General features: G+C 47.4%; 1 protein-coding gene across 1 annotated transcript; it reads right to left on the reverse strand.

Moving 5' to 3' along the window:
- LOC143003658 (1-phosphatidylinositol 4,5-bisphosphate phosphodiesterase gamma-1-like) lies at window positions 1-21,072 on the reverse strand. The gene is made up of 32 exons (XM_076154433.1): window positions 20,003-21,072; window positions 13,689-13,838; window positions 13,235-13,328; window positions 12,386-12,433; window positions 10,730-10,814; window positions 10,560-10,640; window positions 10,372-10,406; window positions 10,066-10,138; window positions 9,893-9,988; window positions 9,692-9,810; window positions 9,372-9,457; window positions 9,174-9,294; window positions 8,917-9,082; window positions 8,438-8,557; window positions 8,219-8,326; window positions 7,801-7,985; window positions 7,403-7,603; window positions 6,973-7,092; window positions 6,581-6,764; window positions 6,104-6,181; window positions 5,867-5,970; window positions 5,698-5,794; window positions 5,551-5,617; window positions 5,076-5,242; window positions 4,858-4,954; window positions 4,538-4,762; window positions 4,013-4,158; window positions 3,624-3,738; window positions 3,364-3,525; window positions 3,104-3,192; window positions 2,833-3,017; window positions 1-2,734 (listed from the first exon to the last, which is right to left on the reverse strand). The coding sequence occupies exons 1-32, from the start codon at window positions 20,292-20,294 to the stop codon at window positions 2,674-2,676; spliced, it is 3,957 nt and encodes a 1,318-aa protein (XP_076010548.1). The 5' UTR covers window positions 20,295-21,072; the 3' UTR covers window positions 1-2,673.
- Window positions 21,073-21,162: the final 90 nt, after the last annotated feature.

Genomic DNA, 21,162 nt, shown 5'->3' on the forward strand with positions numbered 1-21,162 from the left:
AAAGAGTTTTATTAAATGGAAACGTACACAGGGTTCTGTAATGCAGAGTAATAATACTGGAGATTTAGTATAGATACTGAGACAAGTAGTGTTGAATATACAACGAGCTTTGCATAGAAGTTGTGAAAGAGAGAGAGACAGAAAGAAAGGGGGAGAGAGAGAGACAGAGGGAGATAGAGAGAGAGACATTAAGGGGTACACAAATAAATTTCTACATAAAGTTCCAGTTTGGTCAGTCTAAATCCATCATCTTCTTCTTCTTCTTCTTCTTCTTCTCTTCTGTTCTCTCCTCTACTAGCAGCAGGATCTACACCCGCATGATAAATAACAGAAGGTATTTACACTGAGAAGGAAAACGGCTGACGGGAAAGTGAAGTAGCTTCAGAGGAACAGGTGGGGGCGCTGTTATATAGTAAAGTCATTGCAGGGGGTCCAGGGCCTGCTGTGCCACATCCCGTTGATTAGAGCCAGAATGTGGGACCCAATCCCGGTTTACGTGGTTCTGACGTCACCCCAGTCCGACTCTAGATGGCGACGTTACCCACGTGCCACTTAGAATGGCAGAGATCGAAACCCTGCATGCTTTCTCACAAAAAGTTCCTCAAAGAACTGTCTAACAATCTGGGTCAGCCTGTTAGAAACGGCGCCACCTAGAGGCCCTGAGGAGGTCCAATGTGAGGGACGCCAGCCAGCAGCTAAGAGAGCTTGGCTAGTTTCTTTGGTAGCCCTTGTTAATGGTGTGTATGACCGCGCTGAACACATCCCAGCCCCTTATTAAGGTAACATCCAGTGCAGGATCTTCCTCGCTCCTCATCCTCACGTCCTCTGTGAAGGTAGTATACAGTTTAAGCCCTTTGAAGTATTGACTTCAAAGGGAGACCTTCTAGTTGTGGTTTGGTGGAGGTTTGTGCTCTTCCAGGTAGAACAGGAGGGTTCCAGTCTGGGGGGCAAAGTTCATATGGACCCCCACAAAGTCTGGTTCAGGAGGATTCAGGTCTCCGTCCTGCCCCTTTAAGAATCCCTTTAACCCTTTTCCATGAGTAGTGGTTCATATTGTATGCAAAGTTGTTTAGCCCAAAAAAGTTGATTCTTCCTACAGAATTCCAGTTTGTAAATTATATCCGTAAAGTTCTTTCTTTCCTCCAGCTGTTCAGGAAACCTTCTGCAGGCTGAGATGTCGAGTCTCAACTCAAAGTGTCTGCTCATTTAGTCTGTCATCATGTCTGAAAAGTCTTTTTCTTCAACGTCTGGAGTCTGAATTCATTTCAGCAATTTAGCTCCATTGGATTCGACAATAACGTCACTGAAGGAAAGTCATTGAAGCTATCTAACAAAAAAGTAGAAAAAAGATTAATTGCTAAAAATATTAAATTAACCTAATTATAAAACGGTATTTGGTTTGTGTGGTTGAAAGGTTTGTTGTATCTAATAATAGCTTTTTAAGTGGTAAAAAACAGTTTTTTAACTTTTCAGACTCGACGTCAACTTGTTGACTTGCTGAGATGTTTTGCAGTGTAACTCTACAAGGCGCCCACGTGTCTCAGGTGAACATCAAAGGTGCAGACAGACTCCATTTGTCCTCTTTGCTAATGTCCACCCTTGTTCCCTTTTCTCATCCAGATGTCAGATGGTTGCGTCCACACATGTAACCTGAGTTTTCTTCCCTTTGTTCCTGTTTTTTAAGTGACTGAAGGCTGAAACACAGTGAGTGCGAACGTGCCGAGCGTCCGTTATTCATTTCCGTTCTGGGCCCTGAAGGCGCTGGCGGAGCTGCGTCACTTTGCACGGGCTGAAGATGCTTCCTTCTCTTCTGAACGTGTGGAGACGCGCCCAGACCCGAGCAGCTGTTTCCTCTGAGCTGAGCTGCACGTGTCTTTGATTTGATCCTTATAATCTGTCAGAAAGAAGCTATTTTTGGAGGAGAACTGGAGATGAGAGATAAGATTCTTCCTAAACTGCAGTACATCCTAAACCTAAAGAATTGAGATATCCACTAACCATTTGTTCAGCCGTTCAACTTCATTACTTTTAAAATTATAACCATATCATCTCCTAGTCAACCTTCATTTTCTTGAGCTCTTCATTAAACGTCTCCTTAGATGATGATCATCACTCATGATGGAGCTGTTTGAGGCATCAGAGCTCGACTGAACAGAACAGTGATTCAACTGATCGATCCGCTCCTCTCCTAAACCTTCCAGCTCTCCTGAGTTACTGTAATTGGGTGCAACCTATAACACGCTAACCTGGGCTGTAACGTGTTCATGCTGCAGGAATCTGCAAAGGCCAAACTGGGTCAGATTCTACAAGCGGCAGCAGCTGCCACAATACTATTCTGTAACAACTCTACACCTGCTCCCCTGACCCTTGAGTTGTGTTTCCATGGTAACATCAGCATTAATGCCACACTCTTCCAATTCGCTCTTAATGTGTTTCAGCCTGCAGTCCATGATTGTTTCTTATAGCTTAATGTGTGATCTTTGGTCCATGAGATGTTCCTGTTCCTGTTTCCGTTCTTATTGTGACGGAATGTGTTGCATGTTTTTCCAGTTATGAATTGATTGCTTTCCGCTGCTTGTGAAGAACCCATTTTCCTCTTTTCAGGCTCTGGTGGCAGGAAGTGCCAGGCACAGTCTGTGATGGCGTCGGAGCTCCCTCTGATGGACAGGAGGATTAGCTGCGCTTTGCTGCTACCTGCTGCCTCATTCTCTCCCGCCGCTTCTTCTCGATCAGCCTACAAAGTGGATAGAGGCATTAGCTCAGATGTGATAGTGTGTGTTTATGAGTGTGTGTGTGTGTGTGTGTGTGTGTGTGTGTGTGTGTGTCAGGTACCTGCGGTTGCGAGCCTCCACGAGCTCGCTGAGCTGGTCCTGAGCTGTCCTGAGCTCCTCCAGGCTCTGTTGGTAGCTTAGATCAGCCGAGCCCGAGCGCTCCAGCATGGAGACCTGGTTTGACAGCTCGCTGGTTCGATCCCGCAGCCGCTGAATGGACGTGTACAGGTTCTCGTCGTCTTCCTCCTGCCATGGTGGTGAAGATAAACGTGGTCAGGTGCAGTAGGAGTTTTTACCAGAGTTAGCAGGAGCCGTAAGAGATGTGTGTGTACCTTCGCATTGACGATCTCGATGTGGACCAGGAGTGTCGCCAGCTCGAGTTCTTCACTGTAGCTGTTTTTCAGAGGGACGCTCCTGTAGCCTAAAGGACGACAAATCAATACGGATGAGTAAGTGCTGTGCTGCTAAGAAAGGAAACAACGCGTTTTACTCCCTCTTCTTTAAAGTGATAGTGCAGGAAACCTACGTCCCGACTAGTTCAGTGACGTTTGACAAAAAGTCTTCAAGGTCTTCAAGGTGACGTCACAGTTACCTGTTCGTAGCAGACGGACAGGGTAGGTCGCCTGGGCCAGGAAGTTGGGATCGCTGAACATGTCCTCCTCGTAGATAGTGAAGCGCAGGAAGGAGAAGGTGGGGTTGTGGACGTCAAACACAAACTGCTTCTGCACCCACACTGGATTCAGGCCGTTATCAGCTGGAGGACAGAGGAAACCGGTTACCATGACAGCGGAGAATCCTTCTTCGGCTCTGAAATGAAGCCACCGCTGCTGCACGCCATGGCAGCCGTCTTACCCACGACGTCTGTCTTGCACTTGCAGCTGTCGTAATCCGCCCCGCAGATCTCCACCTCCACAAAGGGACACACGATGCTGCGGCCGTTTTTGGGAAGATGCCGGGCACCCAGCACCTGACAGGCAGACGATACGTGTTAGGGCAAATACTGGTGATGGGTTTTACTCTGACATCATTTTCAGGTCATTTGTGTACGAAGTAGATCAGCAATGTTCATTTCTGTAAGTTGTGGCATTCTAGAGATACTTGTGTTTCTCTCCCAGGTCTGTAGGTTTTTGACAGAACCCACAACTTACTCAGAAACAACATCAGTGTCGAAATCAGGAAATTGGTCAAATTGCTGTATCAGTGTGTGAAAGTGTGTAAAGTCTCCCTGACTGGTGTCTGACCTGCAGCTGGATGGTGATGGGCTCTATGTGCAGGGTGTCCTTGTCAAAAGGGTCGAAGGCGTCGTCCCTCATGATGTCAGGCTGAGGCACGTAGCCGCTCCCCCCTCCCAGCATGAACAGGCCCTGGTTCAGCTGCATGGGTTTATCTGCACGCAAACATGAACCATGTGTACAACTGAGGGGCACTAAAGCAGAGATGACTCCCATCATGCATTGCTCAGACAGAAACACAGGAATTTACACATGGCTACAGAACAAACCCCATGTGGAATCAACCAAGCAAGAAGGTAAGTAGGTGGGTGGGTGGTAAATCTTGGTAAATCTTGGTCTAGTCTGGTCTGGTCTGGTCGGGTTTGGTCTGGTTTGATCTTGTCTGGTCCAATCTTGTTTTATTGGGTTTAGTCCAATCCAGTCTTGTCTGGTTTGGTGTGCTCATGTCTGGTCTGGTCTTTTCTCGTGTTCTCTTGTCTAATTAATCTTTATATATTACATATTATTATGTATTTATAAGTATAATTCTCTGACCAGGGGTCTGGAAGTTGAGTGCGACCAGCTGGGAGCCGCAGAGCCACATGGGCAAAGGGTCGTAGTTGGAAGAGTCCAGCCTCTGTCCTCGGGGGTACACTCTAGAAAGCTGGCGGCGGTTATACTGCAGGAAGCGCTTCCCTCGGCCACGCGTTGCAAACTTCTCCGCCTTGGTCTCTGGGAAGGAGGACATGTCCCGGTAACACGCCCTCTCCGTTCCAATCTCTGCAAATGACGACATAGATAAGGCGTGAAAATCGTGAAAAGGAACATAACCAAGCGTGCTACACACATGTTTTGATAGACAAGATGCTCCTTACTGTCTTCGTTGAAAGGGACGGGCCTGCAATAAACCACGAGATCGGACAGCTCCACTGCAATCTTCTTCCTCCTCTCCATCTGCTTCTCCTCTTGCATCTGTTGCCATGGAGATAAACAACATAGACAGATGGCACAATGGGCCATGTATAAGGACTCATCCGTGCACCTTTACATCCCTGAAGTCTTAAATGTCTGATTGTTGTCGTGCGGCACTGACCCGCGCGTCTGCGTTCTGTGCAGCCTCTCGGATCTTGACGATCCAGCAGTTTAGGTCCTCCAGGCTGTCGGACGACACATCCAGGGATTGATTAGGGTGCAAAGACAGCTGCTGGGAGTGGACGGTGAAGACATGTGGCCGGGAGTTCTTCCCATCCTTCAGCACCACTGGACAGATTTGGGAACGGTGAGAAGACGAGGACAAAGACAGACAGACCTCTGCATTGATGTTGCTCAGGGTGGACTTCACCAACATGGATTAACTTCCTTACTGGATCAAAATATGGTTTAAACTGGAAAGGAAATGTCATGGTTTTCAGGCAAACTACAGGACTACAGGGTCCATAGTTGGAAGTTGAAGCATTTTCGAGATATTTGGTATATTCACTTAGCAGTTAGTCCGTAGATTGGACCCCTATGTTAACGCCCCCACAAGCTCACAGACATGAAGTCATAAGTTTATCACAGCGACTCACCGACGTGGCAGGTGGGAACATCGATGAAGCCTTTTAGGAAGGTCCCCAGAGGGCTGTTCTCTGTGGACTGAGACGCGACAGAACATATGAAAACCCATGAGGACTGGAGAAGCAGACATCCTCAGAGCAGTTTGTGTCATAACTCACGGCTTCAGTCAGCTCTCTGGTGGGCGAGCTGGGAACCTCCTCTACGTAGTTTGCAGGAAACCACAGCTGTTTCTTTCCTCCGTAGTCGCCCCGCCACCTGGAGAGGGAGAACACGTTAATCACCACACGCTTTAAGAGGCACAGGAAGGTACAAATGCAACCGCCTCACCATCCGCCCTCCTGTTTGTCCACGCTGAGGATGAGTGCCTGTTTGGGGAAGCAGAGCTCGTCGTCCCTCTGAGCTCTATAGTCGTAAAGAGCTTTGACCGTACACTGAAACGCACAGCAGGGCCACGTGTTTAGTCTCTGTACTACCTTATTAAAACAGGAACTCCAGCATGACACGACAGCATGACTGATTACAACTAGACATGATATTACAAGTCCACTGGAGGAACAATCTTACCCGCGATGTTGGCATCTTATTGGCCTCCACGTAGAAATGAGGCGTGCGGACCTCATACAGCGCCCCGTAGTCCAGCTCCTGGCACGCAAAACACATCAACACAACACTTCACTAGTTCGTCTCTAGTTTTTCCATGAATCAGAAGCCAAAATGGTTCTAAACCTTTGCAATTATGTAACAAAAGATGTCTGTGTCTAGGAAGCAAAACATGAACATTTGCAGCTTCTCGGCAATTTACTACATTTACTTTACACCACTGTTTGCTGTTTTGAAAGTGAGCCAAACCAAGTTGTTGTGTTTAGTGATGGTGAGTTGTACTTTTCCTCAGATGTGTTGATGGTCCTAGTAGCGTTGATTTGAGTGTCATCAGGGTGCTACTCAAAAATTCATAAGAAGCTTCTGCATCCTGTCACGTAACCGTTTGACTCTTGTGGACATGTTGGTTATGGTTTATGGTAATGCGGCGTGTTGGCTTACCGTGGTGCCCATGCGGTCCAGCGTGTCCTCGTTGATGGGGTAACGCAGTCTCATCTTGCGGTACAGAGGATGTTTCTCGTAGTAGTTCACCAGGTCCACCAGGCTCTCGAACTCTGCCGAGCTGCCAAGCATGAACAGACGCCCTTCCTGCTGGATGCGACAGTGTTTGATCTTCCCCTCCGCCCTGCAGAGAGACCACAGCAATGGGAGACTTAACGCTTGCAAGTCCATTCTTTATGTTTGCATAATGGACCAAAACATCTTTATGAGTCTCTGTGGCAAACTTAAGAAATGGAAATCACATTCAAAAAATTCGTAAACATCCTATCAATCAAAAACAGGTGATGGATTCTGTATTGAGGTCTTTGTTGCTGCGGGTGTGGACGTCCCACCTGAAGGAGATGGCGTAGGAGTTGTGTTCACTGCGTTTTCGCACCAGGAACGCTCCGTCTCTGGGGACGCGCATCAGCATGTGCTCGGCCTGGACACGGGACAGACTGGAATGGAACCACCTGGACAACAGGACACTCAGCTGTGACCAACAAGCCTCATTTTAACTTACTCAGCCCTTTAGCTGGCAGGGCCTAGCTAATGCTACATTAGCTTTGTACTTTGTTCGAATGTTAGAAGATTTGTTTCACTAATCTAAGATAGCCCTGCTAACTCTATGTTGGTGCATTGCTAGCTTGCCTTGCCATTAATTTGTAGCTTTGTATCCTAGCTGTTTCTGGACCTCTGACCCCTTGGAGCTACCAGCAGTCCACACATTGTGACAGACTCCCTACAAGGTCACGAGAATGACCTTTGGCGTCTGTGACTCACTCTCTGCTCTCGTGAGCGTTGGGCTGAGGTACAGGGCTGCCAAGTCGCATCTCAAACTCGTTGCAGCGCAGAGGCGTGTCCCTGTAGTGGCAGATGAGGCGGTAGAGGCTGTCGAACACCAGGTTGTCAGTCAGAAAGAAACGGGTGGATCCAGACTCCTGACGTGAGTGGATCCTGCAGTGCTGGACTCGTCCTGAGCGCCTGGAGGATACAGAGCCTTAAAATTTGTATGTGATCAAAACATTTGATATATGAGCTCAGTTGATCAGTCTCTTTATTTAAAATGCAGCGGCTCATTAATGTTGCACATTCTGCATAATACCTCCTTGTTTCCAGGAAAGCAAACAGTAATACATCTGTAGACTGAAACCCAAACGATTGTGTGCAGCATTACTGACCAGAACGAGAGTGTGTAGTCTCCCACAAACGTCTCACTCTCCCGGACCAGGAAGGTTCCGTCTTTAGCCCCGCCCTCACAGTACTCCTGCAGGAGCTTTTCGGCCACCTGTCGCCCATCTCGCCCGCCTCCTAACTTCCCGTGAAACCAGCGCTCTGCACAGTGCTGCTCGTTGTTGTTACACTCCTGCATGATCACATGAGAGACGGAGCAAGAAGGTGAAGTAAGAACAAAAGAGCCAGAGGAGAAAGGATGACAACATTTATGCAAGATGCTGAAGGATTCAGTTTGATTATTACTTATTTGCTTACATTTCCCATGACGTATTTTGAGAGACTCCCAACAACAAATGTATGAGTTGATGGGTGTTGACGTTTCCTTCGTTAATCGTGACATTACTATAATTTCTCTGTTTCTACCTCTTTTGCGTCATCGTCATCCTCTTCATCATTTGTCTGGTAGTGAGACGTCTCCTCTGAATAGTAGATCTTATTACTGGTCAAGACGAAATAATGCGGAGTCCAAGTCTGTAAGACACACACACCAACAAAAAATCTATTCCACCTTCTGTTGTACAGCCAAAGGAAACTTGCTCGTATCCGCACACACCGCCCACACATCCGCCCACACACACTCACGTGGTCGATGGGGTCTTCCAGGTAGAGGATCCCGTTCTTTAGAGAGTTGCTGATGTCATTTTCAGAGTAGCTGGCTGATGTCACCTCTTCATACAGAGTCCCCTCCACCAGTTTCTTGTGCTGTGGAATATTGAGAACAGTCAGAAAAAGTGATACCCATATCAGACCTGCTCTCTATGACCTCGTGCCAGTAAGTCGCCGGAGGGTCGCCGGTTCGAGTCCCTGCCGAGGTGCCCCTGAGCAAGGCACTGAACCCTCAATTGCTCCCCCCTCTGTAATGGGTGGTAATGTAATGTAAGTCGCTTTGGATAAAAGCGTCTGTTAAATGATCGTAATGTAATGTAATGTAAGCGACACAGCTCAGCCAGAAAAGGCCACAAATGCAAATCACACAACCTATCCAGAGAGGCAGAGATCGGATATGAATCACATCCTATGTCCCTGTGACCATCTGGATCTTAATCTCTGTCTGCGTGCACCTTGATGAGGATCTTGCGTCGGAGCTGGTAGGGTGACGGAAGCTCCTCTGCGTTGTCGACCGGCTTGGTGAGCAGCAGATCTCCAAACACCTTCTTAAAGTGGGTGGCCATGTTCCTCTGCTGGACCACGCTGCAGTGGTCCTCTATGGACAGGATCACAGGGTACCTACAGGACCCACACACACACGGTTAGAGTGAGCGATGGCTGAGATCAGGATGTGCAGTCAGGATGCGTGAATACCTCACAAATGACTCACTCAGATGTGACAAACGCATGTTCTTTGATAGTGTGCAGCACGTCCAGGAATTTGATTTTGGAGGTGAGCGTGTGGCCGTGGTAGATGATTGGCAGGTCATCAGGTCCATCCCAGCAGTCCACTAAGATCCAAACACGCAGAGTGAGGTTGAGACATCACACAACAAAGAGCACACAGGCCATGAGTTTCTGCTCTTACATTCGATGCAGCGACAGCCCATCCTCAGGCAGCGAGCATAGGCCTCCAGAGAAGACTCACTGGAGAACTGGTCACCTGTCAGGTACCTGAAAACAAGAATGAGGGAACCATCATCATCATCATCAACATTTATTTATTCAAAGAAAACAATACTGTGTAAAGCTGCATGAATCCTCTATTCAATAATACTTCAGACACACAGATCTTCTGACCTACAGGCTTGTAGGAGAAGCTCAAACATCTTCACAAGTTCAGACACAATGAAGTCGTGGGGTTTGGTGGTCATATTTGGGGGTCTGTGACTTGAAAGCAGCACCTACGTGTTGTGTGAGGAGGAGATCCAGTACTGCGACAGCGGTCGTTTCATGTCATCGGCAACAACAGGGGAAAGTCGAGGGTCACACACAGAATTCTCTTTAGAGAAGAGGAAGGTCAGGAACTATAAACACAAAGGAATGATTTGAGCGTTTGGCAGGAAGGAATGTGTGTCTCCATGTTTGAACGTTTGTGTGGTGCTTCACCTCATCCAGCTGTAGCATAGGCTCAGGCTGGGCTCCGCCCCTCATGTACCCCGTCAGGAACTCTCTTACGCGACTCAGATCTGACGCCCACGATTCCTGAAACCATCAGCGTAACAGTGAGCACAGAACGGCACAGAGAGCCACATTCTCCACATGCAGAATGTTCTCCTTACCTTTTGGTCCATCTGCAGGAACTTCTGGAAGTCATAGAGGGAGATCTGACAAAGCTCCGGCCGGTCCACGTTCCTGAATATGTTGAACGGGCGAGAGAGCAGAGGAGGAAGAGGTTCAATGCAGTAACACTCTATGAGGTGCGTATGAGGTGCGTATTTGTTTCATCACACATCTACATATCTGCTTTAGGTACACATAAATACGATACTGAATAAGAGTATTTCCAGTCTTGGCAGTGAATCTTTAGATGAAGAGGAAGAGACAGAGGAAAACTGGGAAGAGGTGAAGGAGGAGGAGGAACTCACCTCAGGGGGAAGGAGAGGTCCAGCTGCTCGATAATCTGGGTAGATAAAGGGGAGGAGCCAGGTGAAGGACAGGAGTGAGGGAGGCGGGCGGAGCATCGACGGTAAAGATACAGTGAGAGAGTGTGTGTGTGTGTGTGTGTGTGTGTGTGTGTGTGTGTGTGTGTGTTTGTGTGTGTGTGGATACTCACGCTCCTCTGTGCGTCAAACATTAGCGTTCTGTAGAGTTGTGCAAAGTTGGGATAGGACAGATCACTTCTGGCCTCCACTTCCTGTCCAAACGGGAAGCAAGTGGGTTAGCATTAGGCGACGCGGCCGTATCGGGGCGCGGTGATGCTTTGATGCATTTGTCTGCTCCTACCTGAAGTTTGTCTTTGAGGAAGCGCATGTTGGGGACGCGGTAGTTGATCTGAGGCAGCAGCGTCTTCACCTCCTTCACTGTGATGCTGCACAGGAGACAAAAGAGACAAGGAAGAAGGATGTGAGGGAGGTGGCTTCATGGATCCATCAGGGTCCATTCAAAGACCTACAGACCTGAAGAGAACATGAAGAGTGTGTGGGTGAAGTGTTTGCTGTCCCTGTGTGTGTGTGTGTGTGTGTGTGTGTGTGTGTGTGTGTGTGGGAGTGTGTGTGGCTCTGCATTGCACCAGCAGATGGCGCTGCATGATTTAAAGATCTCAGGCTGAGTGTGGTGAGGATGCTTGTGAGGTTTTCATTGTTCAGGCTCAGCAGGGACGGCTGGAGAGCAGGGCACACTTCTGTCCTGCTTCACTGTCCTCTGTGTCTAATTGGAGGCTCCCTCACTCTACATGATGAAATGTTACATGGAACTAAACTTAGTCAGAATACTGAAATGTTGTGCCATGTAGATTTGAGCTTAATTCTCATTAATAACCGAAGCTTTTGCAATTTTGCCAACTGATCACAAACCTGTTGTTCACAAATACTGATGTAGTAAACAAACAAAGGCTCAAACACATCAATAACTTAAAGAAGAAGAAGCTGAAGATAATTTTGAGTTTCTTCTGAGAAAACGTTCACGCTAACTGCTTACGTAATGTCTTCTGCGTTATGCTAAGACAAGGTAACTTTGCACAAGTCCATCTAAAAAAACACACAAATCAATAGGAAAATGTTTCACGTCACAGTTGGTAAACTCGTCAAACATCAACAATCCCAACTTCATGAGGTTATCTTTCCCAAGTAGTGAAATTTGTCATTGACTCCTGACTCATTTACCAACTTGCTTTACTACATTCATGCTTTATGTGCATGCAGTGGTGACCCCATACACTGATTTAAACCTGCGTTAGTGAGTAACAGTACTTTCACTCATATCAGTTTAGTCCAGTGATGTAATTAAATTATGTTTTATTGCATGTAAACGTTCTGAGTGATGGACGTTTCCGATCCTGCGTCCAGGATTTTGGAATCTTGGCCCCTAGGCGCTTTTAGTTTCCATTGAGATTACGGACTGTAGCTTTAGACGAGTTTCACTGTCCGAGCGCTGCCCAGCTTTTTTTCTGCCACATGGACGATCGCTTTCACTGATTACCAAAACACACGTGTCCGCCAGCCGCCAGCGAGATGAAGGAGGTCAGCGGGTCGAAGAACGCCAGGGAATATTACAGCTGACCTCTGGTGAACTCTACGGAACAATCGCCGACCTCCCTCCCCCCTCCCCCCCCTGCCTACTGTCTGACACTGACTCTGCTTAGGTTTTTAGCTACTGTTGCTATTTTCACAGGAGACAGGAAGTTGCCCTCTCCAAGCCAATCGAGTTGTTTCCTGCCTCTTATCAGGCGCTGGCAGGCTGTTTGTGCTGGAGCGGCTTCCAGCCAGACTAAACCCTGGGTGTGTGAGCGTGTGGGCGACGTCTGGGTCCAGATCGCTGCTCAGAGAACATCTGGAGCATCTGGGTTCACCTCCTTGTCCACCTGCTATGGCCATGCTGACTAGTCAGCTCCATCACGTGTCTTTACCGCTGCATAGTGACCCGTTATGGTGAGTGACCCACCTGCCCTCATGGCTCCGGTCCATGACCTCAAACTGTTTCCTCAGCCACCTGCAGAGGGAGAGAGAGAGACTGAATTAGTGTATGTTTCTGGCGTTAACATCTTTATCATATATATATACAGAATATTTATATATATATATTTATATATATATACATACATGGACAGTGTGTGTGTCTGTATTTGTGACAGCAGTAAGTTGGTGTTGGTGTCACATGACAAAATCTGTTCACCAAACTGTTTACGGACGCCAAAACAAATTCGGACTTTCGCTTCCCGTAACAGCTTCTAAGTATATATACGGCTCAATTTAAGGTGAAAACAAACCTCCACCTACACATCCTGGCCTTCACAGCCTCCCTCTGTTCTGCCGTGCACACACACACACACACAGGAGCCAAACTGTGCCTCCACAAACTCATGTGGAGTAAATATTTCTTCCCTAAACACATATTTGTCCTGTCCTCTCCACTCAAACAGGTTCATTTATCTCTCACAGACGCAGCAGAAACTGTAATGTGACGTCTATCACAAACATACACACCAATAAACATTAAAATAAAAAAAAACTAAACCATTCGTGTCACCCCAAACCCTGACATACACATTTTAAATGTGCTTTTCGTGCACTTCTTGAGTTTTATGAGTTTTCTCCCTGCGGTTGTCATGGCAACATGTCACGACTGTGGCAGTTATGTGACAGATATCCATGTGAACATTATTTTCGTAGAGACAGAGAATTAGTCAAGTGCAACAAACACACACACATGCACACACACACACACACACACACACACACACAAACACACACACACACACACACACACACACAGACACACACACACACACACCTGTCTGTCTGCTGGGGTGCTGGAGCTCTCTGAGTGTCGACCATCAGCCAGTTGAGTCCAGTAATCCACATGTTGACCTCCTCCTCACTGAAAGCTGAGACGGAGCCAAAAACATAACTTAATCTTTCTATATATCCAGTTACGTTGTGAAATACAGTATGTGTTGTATTAAATTCCACTGCATCGTTTTAGGAGCGAAACTGTATCATATAATTGTTGGCTTAAAATGAACCGTTCCTGTTACGACGGGAACACATGGGTCCACTAGGGGGCAATGTGGAGGCTAAAGTATTGATCATCCCTGGTTGGCATGGTAACCCTTCAAAAACCATTGACTTTTTCTTAACAGTGTAAACTATGAATATTGAATTTAATTGCAGCATATAAAACACACACACACCCTCCTACACACACACACACACACACACACAAACACACACACACACATACTGACCAGCAACACTGAGGGTCCTTAGGCGAAACTCTAGGCCGTACAGGACAATGAAGCAGTGGGCGGTGTCCAGTTTCCGCGCCTCCTCCGGGTAACGCTCAAAATCACGAGAGCCTTTTCCCAAACGCAGCTCCCGAATCTCTCTTACGTCGACTGGTGGGAGGGAGGAGGTGAGAGAGGACGGAAGGAGGAGAGAGGGAGGAGGGAGGGAGGACGGAAGCAGGAAAGAGGGAGGGAAGGAAGGAATTGTTGGATTAATACAAATATGCGTTACATAAATCACAGTTTGGCGCTCATATCTCTGCCGAAAACAGATTTACTGCTGCAGATGCACTGCACATGTGTAAAGCATGTGGGAGGAGTCAAAGTACTCAAAGTATTACAACAATGAAAATACTCCATTAAAAGTAGTTTGAGCAAAGACGGTTTCAGGACTTCATGAACATTTGTATCCAGGTGTGAAGGATAAGTTATATGTATTCATCAGTAATCTTTGAAGTAATGATGTCATTACAGATCAGGATAACTTCCTGTACTGATGTTTTTTATTGAGGTTGAACTCAGATGTTTTTGTCTGAGATCTGATATGAATGTAACCCGCTCGGCTCAGACACATTCATGGGATAAACTCCGCCCACAAGCTGAGAATGTAGCCCGCCTCTTCTCCTGCTTGCTGTTGTTAATAAAGTTCTTTTGAATACTAAACTGTACTGTATTACACTATAAACATGACAATTTCTCTTGCAGAACTTGTCGCCTTTAATTCCAGAAAATTCATTCAATTCATTCGTCAACACTCGGGTCTCTGCTGCACGCGCCCGCACACACACACACACACACACACACACACACACACACACACTGACCACAGACTATGATGTTAACTCTGGACTCGGCTTTGACACTTGCAGTGGTTGACACACCCATAAAGAAAACTGGCCTCTTATTGACTTAGCAGATGTCTTGTGCAAACACACACACACACACACACACACACACACACACACACACACACACACACACACACACACACACACACAGACGCTTGACTATAACACACACTCTCCATGTCACTCTGATGTGCCTCACAGGAGCTTCCACAGCAGGAATAAAGTAGGAAGGAAAAACTAAAATAAATCTTACAGAATACAGAAGTCAAACAACCTGAGTATACACAGAGTATTACTCACATAAAAACAGTGATACTTCCACGGAAAAAAGTATGACAACAGGAAACACAGACTGGACTTTAAAGGCAGATACCAATGTCGACATATGATAGATATCACTAGCTGCTATGCTTCTTTTTTCTCTGTCACTCTTTCATCTGAGCTGACAGCATGAAACCTGACTCTGTACACTTTACAGCAGATAATATTTTCCTTTTGCGCTATTAACTCGATCAGAGTAGTAGTAGCGCTGCGTCCTGTTATGACTCTGGTCCATCAGTGGTCTCAGTGTGATCTGTGGTCATGACGTTAGCGTGTGTAAACTGTGTGTGTTGAAGGTTGTAATCAATTCAGGATGTTCACTGGGAAACAAACAGATGATGTCATCCCTGTGCCACATGGCAGCGCTGCTCCACCTGGAGAGTTTAAAGGTGCTGCTGTGCACTTTGTGAACACTAGTGTCGCTGTTGAGTACTGTTAACACGACCTGTCCGTCACAGATTTGGCAGGTTGAAGGGCTTAAGGGTCAGGAACTTCACTATTGATTTGCCTGTTGGTGGCACTGTAATAACCACTTTGACGTTTAACATTTATGACATTATATCTTCCAAACAAATTCTTGGGTCAATCCTCATCCATGCATGTTTAAGGTTTTTTTTTTTTTAAGGAGTTTTTCCTCGTCTTCCCAGAGAGCTTTGGGCTTGGTCGGGGATTTTCCTGATGTTGTGGCTCTGTAAAGCCCTTTGAGACATTCTATGTGATATTGGGCTATACAAGTAAAATTGATTTGACTTGAAAATTTACATGTAGGCCACGCCCATTTCTCACAAACTTTTTTTTGTTTTGAACTTCCCCCAAAACAGTTCTTTCACACTTTCCTTCTTACTGATTGTATTTTCTGCCTTTGTGCTTATGCAACTCAGACAGAAATGAAAGTGTGCACAGTTATTCCCATTAATTACAATGAAAAGAAAAAATAAATTATCAGATGATTAGTGGGATTTCAACGTTTAACCCATAACCTTGAGTGTCTACCTAGTGGTCTGTAGCACTGGGCAGTATGATGGAGGAAAAGGAAGTCAAATAAGCTCCATCTCAGCTAGACGATGGTGCTAGTTGCATATTTGTAGGCCTGCTAGGCACTCAGCTCTGTCTGGATACATAGAGCTCCTATCTGAAGATGACTTTATGACCACCAGATCCAGATCCTACTGATCAGGATTCTACTGATCCAGATCCTACTGATCCAGATCATACTACTCCAGATCCAGTATTAGTGGATGTTTTGGTGTGAAGGCTCCTGTACCGTCCTTAGTATCCGCCACCATCTAGTGGTAACCTTGTGTCAACGCAGCAATGGTTGTCTATGGCCTAAAAATAAAGATAAAAAAATCACTTTAAAACTATGATCCAGATCTGCCTAAATATCTACCGTAATTTTCCTTAACCCACAACTCACCTCCTCAAAAAACGCTTTAAATGTCTGTCACACCAGGAGGTAAGATAATAAGAGCTAAAATAAGGGTGTGTCAGTACAAAGCAAGAGAATGAAAAAGTTCAAGACTCTGAGTCTCAATCTGCTTTTTCCTGCTGAAGATGCTGCCAGTGTTTTGTTTTCCTGCACTCAGGCCCTTAATCTGAAGCAGGACGTCAGACACGCCCTGATAACCCCCCCCCCCCCCCCCCCACTTCCTGTTCCTCAGGATTTAATACCGCCGCCACGATTTGCCGTGCTCATCTCAAAGAATAACACAACTCCCCAATATGTGTGTGCGTGTGTGTGTGCATGTCCAATTGTGTGTGTATGTGTGTGTATGTGTGTATTTGTGCGTGTGCGTATGAGCACGGAAAAACACAGCAAAGTTCAGGGCGAGAAAATGTATTTTAAAGCAAACAGGAGAAAAAAATATCAGGCAACAAAAACAAAGGAAGGAAGGGGGGGTGAGAGGAGGAGGAAGGTGAGTAACCCGAAGTATCGGAAGAGAGAGAGACAGAGAGAAAGGGAGAGGGAGAGACAGAGAGAGAGTACAAGAGAAAGAGAAAGAGAAAGAGACAGTGACAGAGAGAGAGTGAGAGAGAGAGAGCGAGAGAGTCAAAGACATGGCAGCATCTGAAAATAAGAGGTAAAGAATGAAGCAAAGCATCGGAAGAATAAATGAAAGAAAGTGAAGCAGGAGGTCAGAATCTGTAAGAGAGTGATGATCAAAGTTTGTTTAAATGAATTTAAGGTAGAGTGAAACTTTGACTTCATGGATTATAATCATTATGTTAATGTTTTGAATCATAAAAACTATTCATTTACATAAATCTGACTATGGTGTCTCGTCATTTTACTTTTCCTTTGTAGAGCTCAATGTCCTTCCTCCTTGTTATCCAGTTAACTATCACTACATTATGACTCACTAAACAGTTTGATCTTAGTCAGAATTTAAACTTTCAACCTGGTGTCTTGTTGACTGGTTGAACTTCACATTTTAAATGAACATTTGGATTGAAGTCATGATAAGGGTCCAGTTTTTATCACCTTAACTTCTCCATTTTTTCCTGGCAGGAATGAACTTCCGCTTTCAGCCTGAATGTTGTGGCTTTACATTATCCTGTCATCATCTCCACGGCAGCAGTGAGCCTCCATATGTAGACTTCACTGCTAGGTTTCTATTTGATCTCTACTTTTTAATGTACCCTTACTAACAAGCCTGATGTGTTTAAAGGTTCTTGGTAAAAATGTGCCTCTGTACAATGAATTTCCGTTGAGATCGAAACTTTTCCTTTAGGTGTTTCCTGGCAGGAACGTTCTTCCATACGATGCTCCACATGCTGCGACGGAACCGTGGGAGATAAAGTGAAGCGAGCAGAGAGCGGCGAGGACCCGCTGAGTTCCTGGAATGTGTGTGGGGTTTGTCCAGAGGGAGGTTGTTTGTAAAGGGGTGTGTGTGTGGGTTATGAAAGCGTGTGTGTGTGTGTATAAGTGTGAGCAGTAATGTGGTCGATACATGCCTGTGTCTGTGTAGACGTGTGTGTAATCGAACGGTGTTGTGTCATTGGAGGCTTCACACACGTTGGACTTTCACACATACACGCACACACGCGCACACACACACACACACACACTTGGATTGGAGATAAATAATTGATGATGCCACCTCAGCAGAACAAACACATACATGCGTGAAGCAGCTACGGGACTTCATACACACATACACACACACACACACACACTCACACACAGGCCTCCCACTCAGAGGGGGGATGGGGGTTGTGGGAACGGAGCAAAGCGAGAGTGAAGCAGAGGAAGAGTGTGTGTTACACTGTAATCCCTGGTGTCAAACATAAATAATCCAGAATTCACCTTCAGCTGCACAGAACACACACTGCAGCGTCGAGTAACACAGAGACGTTACAGCCTGCTCCTTTATTACAGGGACAGACGGACACTTATATGGTTGTACCTGCGTGGTTCACATTCGTATTTACATTCAATGTGAAAGTAAACAGGTTGATGTTTTATTTTTGTATCTGGTTTGTTTATTTTCTTCTTCCTGTCCTCATACCTCCAACTTTCTGTCACTCCTGCTAACCAAGAACACTCTTATCCCAATAAGTACTTAACTTTTCTTATACTTTCAGCAGTAATGGAGTACTTCTCTATTGTGGTAATACTACTCTTCCATAAGTAAAGTCCCTGAGTACTTCCTCCTGCCTCTCAGCAGACCTCCTTCCACTTCCAGAGGGGAGGAGTGGAGGAGTGGAGGAGTAGAGGACGCTCTGCTACCATAAATTGTGAGGCAGAGTTAGAATAACACATGGCAGACAGAAGGAAACTCTATCATGCCAGTTGTGAATGCAGTGAGGTTTGTGTGCTAACAGACACTGAAACAAATCCTCCCTAAGGCCACAGAAACCAGGACGCAGACAAAAGCCTCCACACCCAGACTGAGCCTGAGTGCCGCAGCTACACACAGGGACGACAGCCGGCCAGAGGGGCAGACAGACAGGCAGACAGAGGGGCAGACAGGCGGCCAGAGGGGCAGACAGACAGGCGGCCAGAGGATCAGGCAACAGACAGACAGCCTGAGCCCAGTTCCGACTGACCAAAACACAGGGAGGAGAGGCGGCAAGACAGTCTGACAGAGAGTAAGACAGGCAGTGTGTCAGTCAGAAAGACAGACAGACAGGCAGCCAGTGAGACAGATACGCTGCTGGGTGGCACATGGGCCTAGACACAGCATGAGTCTCCTGTCTTACTTCTTGATGCACATCCGTCTGTCTGTGTGCAGAGTTACAGAGAGGCTGACTTGGAGGAAGCAGAGGTCACAGGGTTATGATCTGCCTGTCTGCTAGGGAGGAGGAGGAAGAGGCTGTGACAGCTTCAAGTCAACACACACCAAACAAAATGTAAAAAGCTCTGGACAATGTTGTGATTGCTCTGTCAGCCTCAGTCAGGCTCAGCTGTGAGTCAGTTTGGTTAACCTGACTGGTTTCAGTCCAGTTTGTGTTTCTGTTCACTGGATTCTGAAGAATCTCAGCTGTTTACGATCAACTCCCTCAGTCAAAGCCTCTTCTGACACCGAAAGTTTGTAGAGATACGACTCAAACTTCTACATGAAACACTTTAGTAACACAATAATAAAATAAAGCTGAGAAAGCTTTGAGTGTTTGCAGGTGGTAACACAACCTCACCTGCCGTCACCATGGACACCTGCATCCTGGAGACGAGGAGGAGGTGGATCATAAAGGATGCTGAAGCAGCTCACACACCTGCAGCATCAGGTGTGTAAGCTGACTCGTCTTCATCACTTATACCCAATAATCCATTCCCTGTAACTTCAAGGGAGTTTTTACTTTAAATGTAGTAGTGGGTTGTAAGCGGTTAATGGTGACAGCCTGGATGCATTAGAGGATTCTTACTCTCAGGCCTGTTCTGGAAGCATTTCGTGGTCTGGAGACGTTTCAGTCCATTGAGTTAGATCAGTGTGTGACGTGTGGATGTGGCGTGTTCTACATATGTGCAGTATGTGTGTGTGTTTAATGTGTGATTTGTTGTGAGTCCAATCTGATGAATGACTCCAGGGTTCACATATGGGCCTGATATCAGGTTCGGGCCCCGGTGCATGCTGGGACGCGGTGCTTGAAGGTGTTGATACTCACTCTCGCCCTCCACTTTATCAGGGTTTCGGCTCCAGACGACCTGCCGCGTGTCCTGCTTGATCTGGAACGTTCTCCTCTCGGGGCGCTGGGACTTCTTCTGGTAGAACACCGTCATCACGGTGCCCATCTCCAGGCTGTGGAGGATGCGAGGGCCGGCCTCCGTCCAGTCCAGCATCCGGGAGGCCGTGACCGGACCGGCGGCGGTCCCTGCGCCTCCGGCACCACCGGCTGAGGTGGCACCGGCCTCCTCGGCACAGCCATTGAGGCAGCCGCTGAACCTGGCAGCACACATGCTCACTGCGCCGCCATGAAGGGACCGGACACGGTGTCGAACCTGGACGCTTTGAGACCGAGGATGCTGGTTCCGTTAGTCTCCTATGCGCACCGATCCAGCCTGCTCAGGAGGTCTGAGCCCAAAACTGCAAACATCCAAACCTGGAGCTGGACTCCGCGCTCAGCAGCCCGCAGGAGTGTGAGATGGGGAGGGGGGGGGGGGAGTGTGTGTCCCGTCTTATCCTTTCCAGATGCTTCTGGCAGCGCACCAGCGAGATCCACTTGGAGCGCCTTCTCATCACCGCTGGACTCGGGTTTCCCCCCTTTAGGTCCTCATGCAGCCCGCGACAGCAGAAGGCGAAGCCGCGGTTCAACCCGGAGAAATGCAGCTTCGGCCCAGCGAGGCTCCCGTCTGCCGAACCATTCTGCTCCAGCTCAGCTCAGCTCAGCTCCGCTCAGCGCCGCGGACGGGACGCGTTTCCACACACGCAGTCACACCAGACGTCCCGTTCAAAGCAGCCCGTGGATCCAGAGCCTGCGGGGCGGTGCGCGCTTTGCTCCGCGGCGGAGCCCGGAAGCAGCAAACCCGAGTCCGCCTGCTTGCTTCCCGCTGGTGCTGCTGCTGGTGCTGCTGGTGCCTGCGCGTCCCTCTCTCCTGCGCCGGAGGTCTGACAGGAAACCTGAGCGAGCAGACCGGAAAAGCGCGATGGGATTTTTTTTGTCTGTATATATGAGGAAGATGAGGAGGAGGAGGAGGAGGAGGGAGAAGGGAGGAGGAGGAGGGAGGAGGGAGGAGGAGGAGGAGGAGGGGGAAGGAGCCGCGGCTGTGGGAGAAAGAGGAGAGGAGCGAGGAGGTGCACAGCGACCTCCGTAGGCCTCCAGGAGAC

Source organism: Genypterus blacodes, unplaced genomic scaffold (assembly GCF_046128005.1).
Source record: "Genypterus blacodes isolate CSIRO-AG114 ecotype Tasmania unplaced genomic scaffold, CSIRO-AGI_Gbla_v1 ptg000062l_1, whole genome shotgun sequence".
NCBI classification, from domain to species: Eukaryota; Metazoa; Chordata; class Actinopteri; order Ophidiiformes; family Ophidiidae; genus Genypterus; species Genypterus blacodes.